The sequence below is a fragment of the Streptopelia decaocto genome, assembly GCF_964273445.1.
Source record: "Streptopelia decaocto genome assembly, chromosome: 2".
NCBI classification, from domain to species: Eukaryota; Metazoa; Chordata; class Aves; order Columbiformes; family Columbidae; genus Streptopelia; species Streptopelia decaocto.
The window spans coordinates 36,355,538-36,373,095 of NC_138655.1; the positions used below are offsets into that span (position 1 = coordinate 36,355,538).

At 37.3% G+C, this 17,558-nt stretch overlaps 1 protein-coding gene across 1 annotated transcript in view; it reads left to right on the plus strand.

Moving 5' to 3' along the window:
* ARFGEF1 (ARF guanine nucleotide exchange factor 1) overlaps positions 1 to 17,558 on the plus strand; it is a 97,727-nt gene that overhangs the window by 54,691 nt on the left and 25,478 nt on the right. The window contains exons 11-22 of the mRNA XM_082044731.1: positions 3,298 to 3,397; positions 3,519 to 3,658; positions 3,763 to 3,871; positions 4,883 to 5,084; positions 6,135 to 6,246; positions 7,124 to 7,329; positions 7,431 to 7,515; positions 8,330 to 8,501; positions 9,704 to 9,855; positions 13,139 to 13,267; positions 16,423 to 16,581; positions 16,962 to 17,112. Coding sequence (XP_081900857.1) covers positions 3,298 to 3,397; positions 3,519 to 3,658; positions 3,763 to 3,871; positions 4,883 to 5,084; positions 6,135 to 6,246; positions 7,124 to 7,329; positions 7,431 to 7,515; positions 8,330 to 8,501; positions 9,704 to 9,855; positions 13,139 to 13,267; positions 16,423 to 16,581; positions 16,962 to 17,112 — 1,717 coding nt within the window. The remainder of the gene's footprint in view (positions 1 to 3,297; positions 3,398 to 3,518; positions 3,659 to 3,762; positions 3,872 to 4,882; positions 5,085 to 6,134; positions 6,247 to 7,123; positions 7,330 to 7,430; positions 7,516 to 8,329; positions 8,502 to 9,703; positions 9,856 to 13,138; positions 13,268 to 16,422; positions 16,582 to 16,961; positions 17,113 to 17,558) is intronic.

A 17,558-nucleotide genomic window follows, 5' to 3' on the forward strand; every position in this document is an offset into this window, starting at 1 on the left:
GGGAAAGCAAGATGTATAACATCTAGAGCCTTTGTTCTTTACTTCTAATTCTTATACCATAGGGTATGAGCAGCTTATTGGAAAGATTCTGTCCATTTGAACCACATGGGTACTCTCTTGTGTATCCCATGTGTAAAACATCTTAACTCCATGGTGAATAAAGTAGTAGTGTGCCAGTGTGTTCCTGCTGTTCATTTTGATAATTTTATGTTTTGGGGAGTTTACGTGAATACTGAGACCCAGAGATTGCCCCATAAGTGTGGACATTAGGTATGTGAAAAGATGCTGGGAAGTGTTGAAAATGTTGCTCCTGTAAGGACCTTGCATTCAGGGATTTCTTCATCTCTGGGATGTCATTGCATAAGTTGATATATTGTGGCATTTTTGGAGGAAGAACCTCATTTTGCCGGTACCATGTCAGGAGGGTATTGTATTCTGATCACTTTCCAGGTTACTTTGGTGCCTTTTGGGGAAGAAACAATAGGATTTCCAGTATTTCTTTGAGTATAGCTTGGAAAGCAATACATGTTTGGTGATTGCCTTGAGAAGATGATGCATTTTGAAGACAAACTGTGTGTGTCCAACCAGACTGTGGTGCATGTGCAGTGCTCAGCACATCAGACGGATGGGGCCGACCCGCCTGCTGCCTAGAATGTGTTGGACTCGCTGGGTGCTCACAGAGCTTACAAGTCAGCGTGTAGGTGGTAAATGCATCACGATTGAACTTCCCTGACAGAAATTTGATGAGCTTCCATCACTGCCATCCTTTCCTCAAATTCCAAACAGAAAATGAAAACTGGAGAGGTTGCCCTACACTATTGTAGCAGCTTCTAGAATATGCTAAATTAGGACCATCGCCACATAGCAGGGCTGCATTTCCTCCTCACACGTATTAAAGCCAAAAGCTTGATGCTGCCAAAGTATCCATCTATTACAAAGTACAGGGGACAGCAGTTTCTAGAAACTTTCTTTTTTTTCTGGTTGTGAGCTAAGAAATCCTCTTCTTTCAGCTACTGATCCTAAAGGTTATTCAGAAGATGTGGGTAGACAAGTAGACAACTTCACATCCCGTTTGTGTCTTGGAGCTGTAAGGAGAGCCATATGCTCTGATTTATAATACGAAAAATCTATATATTTTGGGATTGAGGCCGCATTCTTCATCTGTGTAAGAATTTTTTTGCATATTTTAAAATAATAGTTTCAGATTCTGTGGAAAGTGGCCTTCCCTTTGGTCCTTGGACTTAAATATTCAGCTAGCACTACCCTCTGACAGTTAAAATATTTTGAGTTGTGCCTTAATTGTATTTTAACTGTATTTCTAAATGGATCAATCAATATATTTGTAGGAAGTCAAGTCCTAGTTATCAGGGGACTTGGGGTGTCATGTATCTATAATTATATTACCACCCTTTCATAGCTGTGAATAAGCTGTCTTAAAACACTTATTTTTAGTTGAGCAAACTAAACAATGAGCTTTTTTTCTGGTTTACTTTTCCAGTACACTAGGAATAAAGTCTCAGCTCTGTGACATGAATTGCAATAAGTCACATAGTGATAAACAGAATTTTTAAATATCTGAAATGTAAATAGTCGATACGGTTTCGAGAAGCTGTTCATTCCAAGATATGCTTGTCCAAAGTTGACACCAGAAGGAAAAAGTGAGCTCTGTCTCAGAAGTGTAGAGATCTAAAGTGTTTTTGTAGTATGCAGACCTTCCAGATAACTTCCTTTCTAGCTTAGTTTTGGGTTTAATTTTTGTACGTGAAACTTTTTCCTATGCCCCATCTGTGACTTTTTAAAAGTTCCCTACCAGAAAAAAAAAATCTGATTCCAGAGCGTATATAACATTACTGTCATTCAGTAAAAAAATGAGAAAACAGCAAACATGTAACTAAGGATTGCTTATAACATGACTTTTATTAAAATTTTATGTCTTCCTCTGTTTGGAGTAGGTAAAATTGTGGCTAAAATCAGTCTAGTACTCTTGAGTATATTTAAGCACTTGAGAGTCTTTGATCTGTCATGTGTTGAAGTCCTTATGTTTTGTAGAGATGCTTTCCTTATTAAAAATAGTAACTGGGATTGTGCTGTGTGCCTCTCTCTGAAGCGGCTAATAAAATGGAAATATCGTTAGCACATTTTGCTTGAGGAAACAGTTTGCCATCGAAGCTGGTTCAAGTCAATGTTGCTGCTTTTCCCCGAATATGCGAGTTAAAGTGAAATTAGCTTTATGCTCTACGTGGCTAATAGCGTAAAATCACTGTGGTATGAGGGAATATCTGATATTAAAAACAAGGGCAGTTAGATATTTGAATGTTTGTGTGCTGCTGTCAGAGGAGAGGAGCTTGACAGCCTGGACTATTGGCAGCATTCCAGAAAAAGCAAATGTTTTTGGATTTGGTAGCCACAAGTGGCTGTGGAGCAGTGAGCTCTGAGCAGTGCAGAGTGGTTATGTCACGCTGTGTGGGATGGTGATGTCACACCACGTAGCAGGTCACATTTTGAGTTCACATGCTCTTGCAGCAATTGCTGCTGCTTAGGAAGAAGTGGGAAAAGGCTGCCCTGGCTGCTAAGCATGCTCCGCTGAAATAGTAAGCCTTTAATAGAAATGGATCCGATGAGGAAATCATTGAGAGGGGATACAACAGCCTCTGTTCCAAACAAAAGCATCTGTACTGCAGCAGTTTCAGGGAAAACTAATATCTCTTTTAGGGAAGAGTGGCTTGCCTGTCAATGGACCTGCTCCGTTTTTTATGCCATGCCTGACCAGTATCCACCTTCCAGTAATTTTATACCGTAGAGTGATTGTTTTGGGTCAAGATGTTTCTCTTCTAACGAAGGTCCAATACTTTTCATTTGCCTAAGTGCCTATGGCAGTTATGCCATAATGATCATTGTCTCATAGAGAAATATTTTGTGGTGAGGTAATATCTCCCCTTTCAGAATCCCAGATGGTTTTGAACTCTAACAGCAGCTTAGACTTCTTGTTAGGCTAAATTGTCATTCAGGATTTCACATCATTCCCAGTTCTTGTGGTTTTGAGTGACTGGAATATAAAACAAAATTTTGCAGCTAGACAGAACTCCAGAAGTACATAATAATTCAGATTCCTAATGTGAATGTATCAAGCATAAGCTCTGTTTCCTTATTTCCTCTGTTTTTGTTTTTTTTCTTGTCTCCTGTACCTCTGAAGTGCTGCTTTCAGAATTATGTATGTCAAAATATTGGCCATCAACATTAGTGACTGTGTTTGTAATAGATTTTATTTTCCCCCCTTCTTCCTGGAATATTTGTTAGGTTTTCTTCAAAGAAATTTTCCTGTATATCTTGGAAACTTCTACTAGCTCGTTTGATCATAAATGGATGGTTATCCAAACGCTGACAAGGATATGTGCAGGTATTAAGGACCATTTGTTTCTAGTTTTTACATTTTTATGCTAAATAACAGAATTGTACTTGCCTTGCATTGAATGGTCTAGTTTTTTTTGCCAAGTTTGACAATGTCACTTTGTTTATAGATGCCCAGAGCGTAGTGGACATATACGTGAACTATGATTGTGATTTAAATGCAGCAAATATATTTGAAAGGCTGGTTAATGACCTGTCAAAGATTGCTCAAGGAAGGGGTAGCCAAGAACTTGGCATGTCCAATGTTCAGGTAAAAGTTCTACCCAACTTTATGAAGCTTCATGTTTCTTGGCATGATATGTTAAGACTAGACTCTCAATTTCTCTAATGTATTCCTCTTTAAATCTTTTCTAGGAATTAAGTTTGAGAAAAAAAGGACTGGAATGCTTAGTATCTATCTTGAAGTGCATGGTGGAGTGGAGTAAGGATCAATATGTAAATCCCAATTCTCAAACAACACTTGGTAAGATATGAGCCATTGCTTTTGGCTTCAGTAAAGAGGTGCTGCAGGAATTCAGTGCGTTTTTCCAGTGTTTTGGTACTGTCAGTGTCCAGACTGGAAAAACCTCCTGCATGAAAAAAAGAGAATAAACTTTTTTTTATCCTCTTTGGTAGAAATACTGGTAATTTTGGATTGGTGTCATTTGAACAAGTTATCAAAGTTGTCTTTTCCTAATTGTTTGAATTCCTGTAAGGCTACTACACTAAAAGTTACTAAATCCTGTTATTTTCTGTATTTCTTTTTTTAAAAGGATCACAAAACTCACTTTAAAGCTTCCTAAATTTCATCAAATTTCATATTGATTAAATTACTACTAAAGCAAGCCGAATGGAGAGCATTTTTAAATTTTATTAATATATAGCTATAGAACTTCCAGTGTTGTAACCTGTGAAGAAAATAAATCATTGCGTGTTTTAATCTTGTTTCCATCTGACCTGAGATGAAAAGAGCTAAGGTTATGCCAGAATTTTCAGGTAAAGCACTCAAAGTTGGTAGGTGAAGTAATAACCTTTTTAGAGGTGGTTAGCATGGCTGTTTTGTGAACTGAGAGCACCAGCTCCTTGGCCTGGCTGATCATGAACACTTTTAGATAATTTATTTCCAAAACCTAGAATTAGAGTGATTCACTTCAGGTCAAAGCTAACACCAGACTTGAAAATGAAAGGAAAGATCTGTAATTTGGTTTCTGAATTTTCTACATTTTTTTCCGAATGCCTACAAATTATAGTTGTAACTTAAGATTTAGCGCGAATAGCTGAAAGAATCCTCCTTGATGTGTTGTAGTTTCGGGGCTTTTTGTTATTTTCCCAACCAAAACAAAAGCAGAATATTTATATAAAAGTAAATAGATAATTGATGATAACCCTAGTAAATTTTAGAAGCTTTCAGAGAGGATTTGAAGAATAACCTGTGATTTTAATTTCTTTTCACTGTATGTATTTTGTATGTATGTAACCCTTTCCAAATTTATAGGCCAAGAAAAACCAACAGAACAGGACAGCAATGAAACCAAACACCCTGAGACAATTAACAGATATGGAAGCTTAAATTCCTTGGATTCTACTGCTTCGTCAGGAATTGGCAGTTACAGCACACAGATGTCTGGCACTGACAACCCAGAGCAGTTTGAGGTCCTAAAGCAACAAAAGGAAATAATAGAACAAGGAATTGACTTGTGAGTGCCCTTTTCTCACCCATGGGAGGGTGGATTCTTTTGGAGCTATGAAGATTCCTGGGTTTTTCTTCCTTCTCCTCATAGATACTCATCTTGTGTTAGGAAAAAAACTCTGGATGTAACAGCACTTCCTCTGGTGAAAGAGTGCTGAATGGTGTCCCCTTTGGAGCCTGTCAACAGTGTTTTGTGTTAACCTAATTCCTCACAGCTAGAAGATGAGTACTCTGAATGTTTGTTTTTTTTTTCCAGACCTGCTTGTCTGAAAATAAGATTTTTATATTTGGATAAAAAGAACATTGAACTCATGTGATCAGTTGAATATGACCTGTTTTAGTTTACACATTATTGATGAAGGTGCCTATATGCTTAAGCTGGTGCTTCCTTTGGATTTATTAACTTGTCATATTTAGAACTGGAGGATAGTATAATTTCTCAGTGCAGTCTGACATGAATCTTCTGGGTGATTTCAGCCTTGTCACCTTACCTCCTCAGTGAGGTCACTTTATGTAAAAATAAGTCTTCTGTAGTATAGTTCTCAGACCCCAAACAAACATGTCTTAGTCCTTTAGCATTTCAGTTTCTTTCAGTTACCTGCCCCCCTGTCTCGTACATTACTGTTCTTACAGGCAACTCATGGATTTCTTGATTGTTTCATAGAGATTAAAACGAAAAGCCACAAAGCATAATTGTTTCTTTCCAAGACAAGACTTTGCTATTTTTGTGGAATATTTTTTTCTTCAAGAGTTCCAGAGTAGATGATAGTGTTTAGCTCTCCTTACTGGGAGCTGCTTACATGCCAACCTGGCAGTGATGTAGCAAAGAAAAAGAGGCGGGTCTTTACAGGGCGGGGGAAATATAAAATCATCCAACGATGAAGGGAATAGCTCATTCCTGTCTAATGCATAGTTTGATAAAGGAAAAGTGTTTAATACATAGATTTTCAGTATCTCATACAAAATTATTGAATCTTTTTTACTTAAGGGGGTAAGGTCTTGTGCATGAATAAAAGGGTTAACTCTCACTCAGTCCATCTTGATCTTGATTGTACAGATTCAATAAGAAACCAAAGAGAGGAATTCAGTACCTGCAAGAACAAGGAATGCTTGGCACTACCCCTGAAGACATTGCTCAGTTCTTGCATCAAGAGGAAAGATTAGATTCAGTAAGAAAATTGTTTTCCTGCTGGTTGTTTTTGCTCATGCTGATGTTTTTGTACCAATTGCAAATCATATGGTATTTTAAAGTTTTAAAGTGTATGACTTTGCAGTTCAGTAAAGTGTAAGAAAAAGACTGACTTACGTGAGCTGACTCAAGACTTGCACCTAGTTGCTAGTACAACTATGAGCAACTTACTAAACTGTATTTACTTCAGCCCAATATGGTACTATCAGAAGTAACTGTCCTTCAGAGACTGCTAAAAAATAGCGTGGTGGAACAACATGAAAAGCATTTTTTGCTGTATCCCAAAGGAAAGCTATTTTATCTGAATTAGTTATTTGATCTTATTTTATTTACAGCTAGCAGCTATTGCAATATCTGGTGGAGGGTGGGAATTTCAGTTTACTGTGTTGTGTTGACAGTGATCAGCTGGATGTATTTGAGTACCAGCTATTTATATTTGAGCATCACTTGAATCTATTTGAGGTCTGTACTCTAGTGGGAATAAAGTTGAGTTTAGCAAGGTTTTCATTCCTACAGTAAAATTCTTAATTATAAAAATCAATACAGCAGAGGACAATCAATCGTTGGTAATATTAACTTTGTCTTGTGCACATGTGGAATTCATCTAATAGAAAAAAATGGTATGTGAGTAAAACCAAAAGGAGGAAAGTAGGCAGGTATCAGCATGTAAGAGAGCATTATGAATATATTGCCAAAATACTTTGCTCTAGAGAGTAGAGAAGAAGCAGAATATGTCATACTTAACTACGTACAAGCCTCTGTTTTTGTGAGACATATGGTCAATATGACTGTTGTTCTTATTTACCATTTTTTTCCATTGTAAATACACTAGTTTCTCTTTTCTATTTTTATTTTAGACTCAGGTTGGGGAGTTCCTGGGAGACAATGATAAATTTAACAAAGAAGTCATGTATGCATATGTAGACCAACACGACTTTTCAGGAAAGGATTTTGTTTCAGCTCTGCGCATGTTTCTAGAGGGATTTCGTCTTCCAGGAGAGGCTCAAAAAATTGATCGCCTCATGGAGAAATTTGCTGCTAGATATTTAGAATGTAACCAAGGGTAAGCCATACTCTTATCTTCAGAAATCTGGAAAGCTGAATAATAAGTCAAAAATCATAGTATGTTAAATTTGCTGTTCTTTTTCTCCTTTCCCAATACAGGCAAACTCTTTTTGCTAGTGCAGATACTGCATATGTCTTAGCTTACTCAATTATCATGTTGACAACAGATCTTCACAGTCCACAGGTATGTTGCTAGAAAAATAATTTTACACAATTCATAGACATCCACCTTTCAGGCTTTGTGACGATCTAGTTGTAAAAGCTTGGTGTTAAATTTAACATCTATATGTGTGTAAGAAATATGATGGATTAAGTTTGTGCATCTTTTAAGTAAGAGTATTGTGTTTTATAGGTGTTGAGATTTTTAAGTTGCTTTGGTTAGACCTTTCTGTAAGGTATAACTTCACTGCTCTGTGTTGAACAGGAATCATGTGGATTTGCTTTCATATTGAGGCACTCACAGTAGTGATCAAATCTACAGTCAAAGCCAGAATTTGTGTAATTACGTAACTGTTGATATTAACACAGATCTGCTCCTGATTTTAGTCTGTTTATAAAAAACAATGCAGTTTTATTTTGACAAATACAGCTCACTTCTGCTGTGCAAAATATTCAAAGTTGCAGTGATTAGCTGTCATCATTTATTTAAGCAAAATTTGGGAAGAGTATTGAATTCTTATGAGATTATATAATTATGTTTAAAATAGCTTGGTCTGTATGACAAGATAGAGCACTTTTTTTTGGTAATGTTATATCTAATTCACATGCAGATCCTACTGAATGTTTATGACTGTTGTAATGTTCACGTGGCCTTGCGTTGTTTTGTAGATTTGACAATGTAGTCTTGCATACGCTGGATACTTTAAAATATTTTCTGAATCAGCAGGTTTGACCTTGATGGTATTTTTTCTTCAGTTTGTCTGCTTTTAGAGGCAGCATTGTAACTGCTATGAACTTGCCTCATTTGTTGATATGAATGACTTCTTTCTCGGTTTCAGGTTAAGAATAAAATGACAAAAGAACAGTATATTAAAATGAATAGAGGTATCAATGATAGTAAAGATCTCCCCGAAGAATATTTGTCTGCTATATATAATGAAATAGCTGGAAAGAAGATTTCAATGAAAGAAACAAAGGAATTAACAATACCCACAAAATCCAGTAAACAAAGTAAGTAGTTGCAGTGTTAGCTTTCTACAGAGTGTTGGCTCTTCAGTTTCATGACACTATCTCCATTTTAAAATGAGAGGTAAATCAAGTGAGCACCACTTAGTTAACTCTAAACGAGTCCTAACTTCTAATTTTGTATCGTTTTCCTTTTAACATAAAGGCATGATGCTACCTTCAAACCTGTGTTAAATGCAACTGCTTATTTTCACTTCCCTTTGCATGTGAATTCTTGGTGTTCGGTGCATTGGCCATGGAGAGCACAGGTTTTGCCTTTGAACAGCAATACAGGGGAATGCATTTGAGAGCTTTGCGAAGTACCAGTGTTGCTGTGAGGCATGGTGCAGAACACACAGTACTTGTGCCTTCTATTTCAAAGGCTAACCATTGTGTTTTCCTGTAATAACCAGTCTGTCATCTTCAAAAATTTTGCATAGTTTTGTTTGTAGAGTCACAATATATGCACTTATAAAATTAATTATCTTCTCTGAAATACCAGAAAATCTTTTCTGTATTTTGCACAACGTGAAGATTCAGAGGTTATACATTCTAGGTTTTCTACAGAGAACATGTAGAGAGACCTGAGTTTTTCCCAGCAAAGTCAAATTTGTATGCTTTCAAATCCTATGCGAGCCATATGAACAGATTACAGGAAATTTGCATCAGCAAAAAAGTCTCCTTTTTTTTTTTCCAATATTCATTCAAGTAACATGATGTTTTTACTGTAATTTTAAAGAAGCTGCTTATTACGTTCTACTTGGGCTTCACTTTCTTGATGAGATGGAGGTTCCATTACTGAAATGAAAAGTTAATTAATGTACTTCTCCCTCAGAAAAAGGATGTCCACTTATCTTTATTGTTATTTTCTGTGCTGATGGATTGCTATGAAATTTCTGTTCACTTTAAATTTAGCTTAGTGGATGTGATAGTTATGCTGTCAGTTGAGGTGATGGAGGAGAAATGTTTGTTGTACAAATCTAAGAATTTTCTAGAGGCTTAAAGTGAGGTTACATTTCATATCTAAGTTTACCTTAAGTTAAATTTTATCTATATTCTAAAAGAAATGGTGTGGTAATTTCAGAAAGTAAAGACATTACAAAAAATACATCGGAGTATGGCACTAAATGAAAAAATTGAAATGATATTACTGAAGACACTTCTGCTAAAGATGCACAAATGAGAGGAAAAAATGTGTTTGTTTACAGGTGTTGCTAGTGAAAAGCAGAGAAGACTCCTATATAATTTGGAAATGGAACAAATGGCTAAAACAGCTAAAGCTCTTATGGAGGCGGTGAGCCATGTTCAGGCACCTTTTACTAGTGCAACACACCTGGAGCATGTGAGACCCATGTTTAAGGTGAGTGACGTGTTTTGGTGTTTACCTAGAATATCACTTAGCTCTTGATGCAAAATACTGACTGACAGGATTTGTTGAAAATACTAAAGATTAGTGTCTGCTATGTTTTGATCATTTTTTAAGTTACCTAACTTGCCACAGGAAAGAAGGGATTTTGAGCCTTTTACTCCAGTTTCATTTACCCTGAGATATAAGAAGTTTCTCTGCTGATAGAAGCAGCGTCATGATACAATGCAGCAGTTATGAGAAGTGTGTTGAGGGAACAAAAGTATAAAGAGTAGTCAAAAACTTGATAGGATTTTTATTTTAGATATAGAGCAATAGTCAAAACAACAGATTTATAAAAGTGACAAGTGACTAATGCCAGTTCATTGTTTGAGTCCCTCCTGCTGTTTCTAAGGGAGATGACTTCATTGCAGTTTGGAGGTGCAATTATCAGAATAAACTTCTGTCTGATGTCTGTTGCAAATGTGTCAGAAGGACTAGGAGTGTCATCTAGTTTTGGAGGAGGTAACTGGACCATCATTCTGTGTGTTCTCATTTGCTGCCTTGTGCAAGCAGTGGTGCTTGTGTGACCCTTTGGTGATCTGCTCCAGGCAGGTGAAGTCTCAGGCCACTACCATAACAATCAACAAAGTGTTCACTAGAGTCTTGTGCTGTGAGGTCAGGTTGAGCTCCAAGCCCAGGCTCAAGAATTATAGAATCATTTAGGGTGGAAAAGACCCTTAAGGTCACTGAGTCCAACCCTTAATGTAACACTGCAAAGTCCACTGCTAAACCGTGTCCCTGAGCACTACATCTACACATCTTTTAAACATCTCCATGGATGGTGATTGAACTACTTCCCTCGGCAGCCTGTTCCAATGCCTGACAACCCTTTCTGTGAATAAATTTTTCTTAATATCCAAGCTGAACCTCCCCTGCTGCAACTTGAGGCCATTTGCTCTTGTCCTGTCAGTTGCTATTTGGGAGAAGAGAACAACCCACTCCTTGCTCCTTTTCTCCATCCTAAACAGCCCCAGTTCCCTCAGCTGCTCCTCATCAGACTTGTGCTCCAGACCCCTCACCAGCTTCGTTGCCCTTCTCCGCACTTTCTCCAGCACCTCAATGTCTTTCCTGTAGTGAGGGGCCCAAAACTGAACACAGGATTCGAACTGGGGCCTCACCAGTGCTGGGTACAGGGGGTCAATCACTTCTGTAGTCCTGCTGGACACACTATTTCTGATACAAGCCAGAATGGTGTTGGCCTTCTTGGCCACCTGGGCACACTGGGGATCTAGCTGTTAGATTGCTGTCCATGAGTAAAACTGAGTTCTTTATCGCCCTATTAATAAAAGTTGGTTAGTGCTCTGTTGGTACAGAGTAATATTTAATGAAGCTCTTGTTTGATATCTGCTTTCAGGGTGCCATTTAATAGATCTCTTTGACTTCTCTAAGGCTGAAATGAAATAACTTGCATGCAGACATCTGTAAAATTAATAGAATATTTTTCCTCAAAATACCAGCCCTGTTACTCTGATACATTCCTAGCCTTTAGTATCTGAAAAGTACATTTGCAAAATCCATTTTCAAAGGAGCAATATATGGAGCAACAGGATACATTAACACCTTAAACAACTTTTGTGAAGGTGCTAAGAAGTAGAAGTCCTCCTACTTGAGGATGTTAATAAACTAATTAAAGTAATGAGGACAATGTGATGTGTTGAACAGAGAACTATGAAATTTAAATATTTAATTTCACTTTTTTATTTAGACTTTTGAATTTTTGTTTCATTAAAACTTAATAAACTTCTGGGTATGTCTTTCACCCATTGATGCCGGTGTAAAATGTATCATTGTAACTATATTTACAGATAGATTGGCTAAATGATTAAAACAGAACAAAAATTCATATACCCACCTAAGCAGCACAAAACTCATTGTCTATCTTAGAGGCTTTATTTTCACTTTTAGTGACAAACCTGTTTATTATAAATAACAGTGTTAATCTAGTTATAAAGCATACTGTGCAGTTGTCTAGATAGTCCTTAAGAAAGTATTTCAGTTGTGTGATTTTTAAGATTAGTTTTGGTTTCAGTAGGAATGAAAAATTAGAAAAAGCATGGGGAAAGAAGAAACATACACTTCTGGAACATAGAATAATTTGGGTTGGAAGGGACCTTTAAAGGTCATGCAATAGGGAATTAAGTCCTGGATCTATGAATTAACCTGATGCCTTTAATACTCTCTCAGAGTTATCATTTGGTGTGTGCAAGTGTTAAACTCTTTTTTGAGATAGCGCTTTTGGAATTGCTGGCTTAAATGGAACAACAGCTCTGTGGTGCATCATTTTATTATGAAATTAGGCGTGAAATCTATTGCTCCCTGCTGTGCGCGCGTTGACTGTATTTCGTAGGGGGTGACTTCAGGTAAAATTATTTCTAAAATCGGTCTGGGTGCCCTGAGGTTTCCTCTCCATAACCACATGCAGTTACAGCAGGATCCTCTGCATTTTCTGTTTGGTTTTTCTGCCTGTGGGAGAGGGACCTTTGACCACAAGAACAGGACCATGTGGACCCTGCTGCAATAACTTTCAGTTGAGTGTGTTACACTCTGTCCCTATTAACGCAATAGGAATGGGAAACATTGACAGTGGCTTAGATACAAAAAGATGGAGGGCCAAGGGCAATAAAGTGAAGAGCAGAGACGTCAAGAAGAGGGTCCTGTCCTGTCTCTTATGGTTGTGGTCTTATCATAACTTTAGTGGAATTAATAAAAATTGCTGCCCTATTTTACCCTACCCTTTTGTTTTCCGTCTGGTATTATCAGGACAAATGTCTCATTTAAGTACATAGTTTTCATCATAGAGGAATCTGTCATAACCACATTGGTTCTTGCAATAACTATTGACTCTATCTGTCTCTCACTCTGCAAAGATAAAGGTTATCCTGGGAATACCAAAACTCCAATAGACATCTAAATGACATGGTTTGGGGGTTTGTTTTATCTGAAGATAGCTGGATGTGTGGGTTTGCTTTTTTCCAGCTGTCAGTAGATGGTTGTGTGTGATGTTTTCTGAGGAAGAGAGAGGGTGCTTCTGAGGGGAGCATCAATCTGCATTACTTCTATGCTATTCTATGTCTCATGTCTATTTTATTCCATTTCCTTTTTGCCAAAAGGCAACTTGAAGGTTAATTGTGTGAGTCAAGGACGAAATTTACGCTTTAGCAAGATGCTGAAACTGTAATGTTCCCTTCAAATACTAACAGCTGGTGATGTAACTTTTATTTTGCATACATTCCAGTTGGCGTGGACACCTTTTCTAGCTGCATTCAGCGTGGGTCTGCAGGACTGTGATGACACAGAAGTTGCCTCGCTTTGTTTGGAGGGTATACGATGTGCAATCAGGATTGCTTGCATTTTCAACATTCAGGTAAAAAAAAATTAAGATTGAGACAATACTTTGATTTAGGTACGAGCAAAATGTTAGTGGGGTTCTAAGAGTCCTTGTTGCTGAGGCTGTGCACTGCAGTACCTACCTGCCTGCTTCTGCAATTACTACTTCATCTGGTACGTGACAAAGTGTTTTAGATGAAGTGACCTTTATTTTTCCTGGTGTTTTGTGGTAAGTGCTGCCATGCCCATGTACTGAAGTTTTGTTTCCCTGCAAGTTGACTACTTGTATTTCAAAGTTCGTTCTTTCTTTGTTATAAAGCTCTTTAGCGTTGTTGTGATGTTTCATAAAATGAGTCTTTTCTATCCTGTTTCATAAGTAGAACTAATATCTCTGTGAACTGTGTTTCAAATATTGTTCTCAATTTCAGAGAGATTATACTAATCTGAGACGGCTATAATTGGATACTGTTCTAACAGTTATGGCACTGGAAATGTCATTCCTGATGTAATGCATGAATGTATCTTGCATTAAGCACCGTGCCAAGAATTCCAGGCTCTCTGGCTCCAGAGGATAATTCTGATTAAGCTTTGGTGCCATTTTTTGCCTTTTTTGTTTCCATTTTAAAATCATCAATAGTGAATGTACTATTATGTTATTGTAGACTATTAGTTAATAAATGGAGTACTAGTCTGCCATAAGTCAGCGACAGCTGAAGAGAGAGGCCAGCAGAATTAATGTTTGATGTTGCGTTATTTCATGTCTACATAGTAAATGTTTTTTAAAAAAAAAAAAAAAAAAAAGAAAAAACCACCACCTTGTAAAACTAACTTTAAGTAAAAACTGATGAACTATGATATAACAGTGAATGCTTTGCTTCCCTCTCCCATTGCACTTGCATTTAGTGAATTAGATAGCTCTCTATCACTAATGTGAAAAGGTGCGTTGGGGCCTCTGATACAGCTGCTTTTGAAAGCTCCATTGAGATCATGTAGGCTTTCCTTCCTCTGTCTTTCTACTTCATTTTTCTTCTCCCCTCCCTGAACAGACTTAAAAATTTGATTAACAAACCTTCCCTGGAGCCTGCAGCTGCTCAGTGAAATTCACATTCCTGGTTGGGTTTTTTTTTTTTGTTCCTAAGCTGCAAAAGTGGAACAGGTAGGAATATCAGTTTGGGGAGCTGCAGAGGGTAGGTAGTTCCCAGCCCTGCAGTGGTCTCCCTTGGGTGGGAGGGCAAGGGCATGTTTGCTCGAAGATGCTCGTGCTCCCAAGAATGTACCAGAATCAGTTGTCCTCTTCCATGGTCATGGGACAATCTTGATTGAATGGAGGTGTTTCAAAAACAACACTTCTTATTTCCTGCAGTTTAAAAACTTTTTTTTGGTGCATTTTCAATAGATATTTGTTCATGGCTTCCTATGGGAATTCTGTTTTGCTGATATCATTAAAACCAATACTGATGTGTTGATGATTTCAGTGCATTACAGGATGTTTCCATTGCACAAGGTTCTGATGAGATGGCAGCCTTGTCTGACTTCGTTTGCCAGATAGCTCTGGTGGTTCAAAGGTGACTGGCAAATCTGCACTTGAGTTGACTTTTCTGTTGGAAGCAGATTTTTTCCCTCTTGCACTGAAATGATGCTGGCAATTTGTTTTATTTCATTGAATAAACATACAGAAGATTGGCGTCTAAGAACAGTTAGCATTTGTTTACACACTTTGAGAGATAATGGAGGGAGCTGGAGGCTTTTAGGTTTAAGAAAATTCTCAAAGTACGCAATATAGTTTAAACTTATCATGTGCACCTCTAAGATATCAATTAGATATTCTGGTTTTCATTATTTATGCTTTTTATCTTAGATTGTCACATAGTCTGACTTTTGTCTCTAAGCATCTGGGACAAGATATGCATGAAAAAGTTGTACCTAGTTTGCTTATATCATATCTTTTTACTTTCTCATTGGTGGACATAATGTTTAGCTGTTTTTCTCCTGCTTTGATGGCTTATAAAAAGGGACAGAGGGAGAACGTATGGAGCAGAGAGGGAATGTAGGACTGAAAACATTTTCCTTTTACAGAAGATACACAGTTTGTAGACTATAAGCTTCTTTCCTTAGTATTCTTTCCATGAAACTTCCTTTTTTCTGTGCTTATCCATCATTTGCTGTACGTTTGGCAGCGTACCCTGGAGGAGTGGTTGGATTTGAACGCGGCAGCCATCCTGTGTGGCTCTGTGAGACTCCGTCCCTTCTGTCATTCCCCACTGTTGTGGCGTTCATGTTTTCTCTGTGAAACAGCTGTTCTTACAGGGATTTTAAAAAAATATATTTTATATTTGGTTATACGATGTGCTCAATGATTTTATTTCAAAACAGTCTTAAGTATCCAAACATTTAAATACATTTCATAGTTGTCATTTGTTTATCTGATGTACAGCTAGTTCACTTTATGGCCTTTGGATCTTACATAACAGGAGAGTAAAATGCATTTGTGAGCTCTCCTTCTCACCATTGTAATCAGTTCATAAGAGACCTGAGGAGTTTTCTTTGGTGTTTATGCACAAAAATTGGGTACCTACATGTGGAACATTCTCTTTTGTGAGATTTATTTCATCTGCCTAGATTATAGGTCGCTTGCCATTTACCCACCCATGACAGTCTCACTCCACAAGCTTCTGAGGTGCTTCAAACTGTGTACATTGAATCAAATACATTTTGAGCAGTTTTGTGGCATTGGCAAAACATGCTTTTTGGATATATTATATAGATTCTGTTGAGAGTAAAAAAAAAAAATTCTACAAATTGAATCTGCTAAGGCAGCATTTTCAGAGTAGGTCCAGGTGTAGTACAAGAATAATAAAAGCTTAGCTAGGAAGCCGTGTTTCTGCTGAAAGAGTATCCTGTTTCCCCCAAGAAGCACTCCCAAAAATGCAAAGTAGACCAAACCCAGAAGCCTAACAGCAACCTATGTGTTCTGTGCTATCAGACAGGACACTTCATGGTCCTGAATGGAGGGAGCCTGATTTTGTCCTACAGCTTACTACAGAAAAACATGAGATATTTTCACTATGTAGAATGCTTTAGGAGTTCAGTCCCAGGAAGAGAAAGGTGGATGATGTAGTCGCTGAAATCACATAGAATGAGAAACTGAGAAAATACAAGACTTTTTTGACCTTGGTTTTTGTTTTTTTGTAGCTTGAAAGAGATGCCTATGTCCAAGCATTAGCAAGATTTACGTTACTTACAGTGAGTTCTGGTATTACTGAAATGAAGCAGAAGAATATCGACACCATTAAAACTCTCATTACGGTGGCTCATACAGATGGAAACTATTTAGGAAATTCCTGGCATGAGGTATAAAAGTCATTTGCACTTAAACTGTAAGAAAGCGCATGTACTGATTTTGAACATAGTAGTGTACTTGTTTATGCAGAAAGAGTATTTTTTAAATAAGTTACAAGTATATACTTTTGTACATATATTATGTAGAATTGCACATTATGCAGCCAGTTAAAGTAGCAAAACATGTCCACATGAGAAATAAAATTGTGAGACTAATCCAACAGTATTTAAATTAGTATTTGTTTTAGACAGAAGAACAGAAATACTTGTCTGACCTTGAGTGTTTAGAATCCTTTTCTTCTAAAGATCTGCCTAAATATTTGTATTTATTTATTTTTTACTATTTCAAACTGGATTTTGTTGATAAACAACTTCTTCATTCTCTGGAACAGATTCTGAAATGCATCAGTCAACTTGAACTGGCACAGTTAATAGGAACTGGAGTAAAACCTCGCTACATCTCAGGGACAGTGCGTGGCAGGGAAGGTTCTTTTACTGGAACAAAAGATCAGGCACCTGATGAATTTGTGGGGCTTGGACTGGGTAAGTAATGCAGATATGAAGTCTTTTCATTTAACTGGCTTGGTTCAGACACATATTAAAGTTTGTCCTTTGTTTTCATTATTGTTGACTATGAGGTTTGGAGAGGAGACCATGAAGTAGTCCTTGTAAAACTGTTTTAGGCTTTCAATAGACCCATTCCTATTTCTGGGATATTTGTTTTGCTCTGTTAAGCGTTATTGCTAGAATAGGAGAGTGGGAAAGGTAAGCAAAAGATACATCATTCATTTCTATTAAAGTAAGAATGGATTGCTGATGACATGGCCAGATCTAATACTATTGCAACGTTAGTGCACCAACTGTTTTACCAAACAGGCAAGTTAGTATGTGTAGGGTAAGCATCCCGTTATGAAACTTTGTGAGAATGCACAGTATTAAACCAAGTGGGAGATTAGTTTAAATTCTGAAGTTCTCTCTTCTTCTCTTTT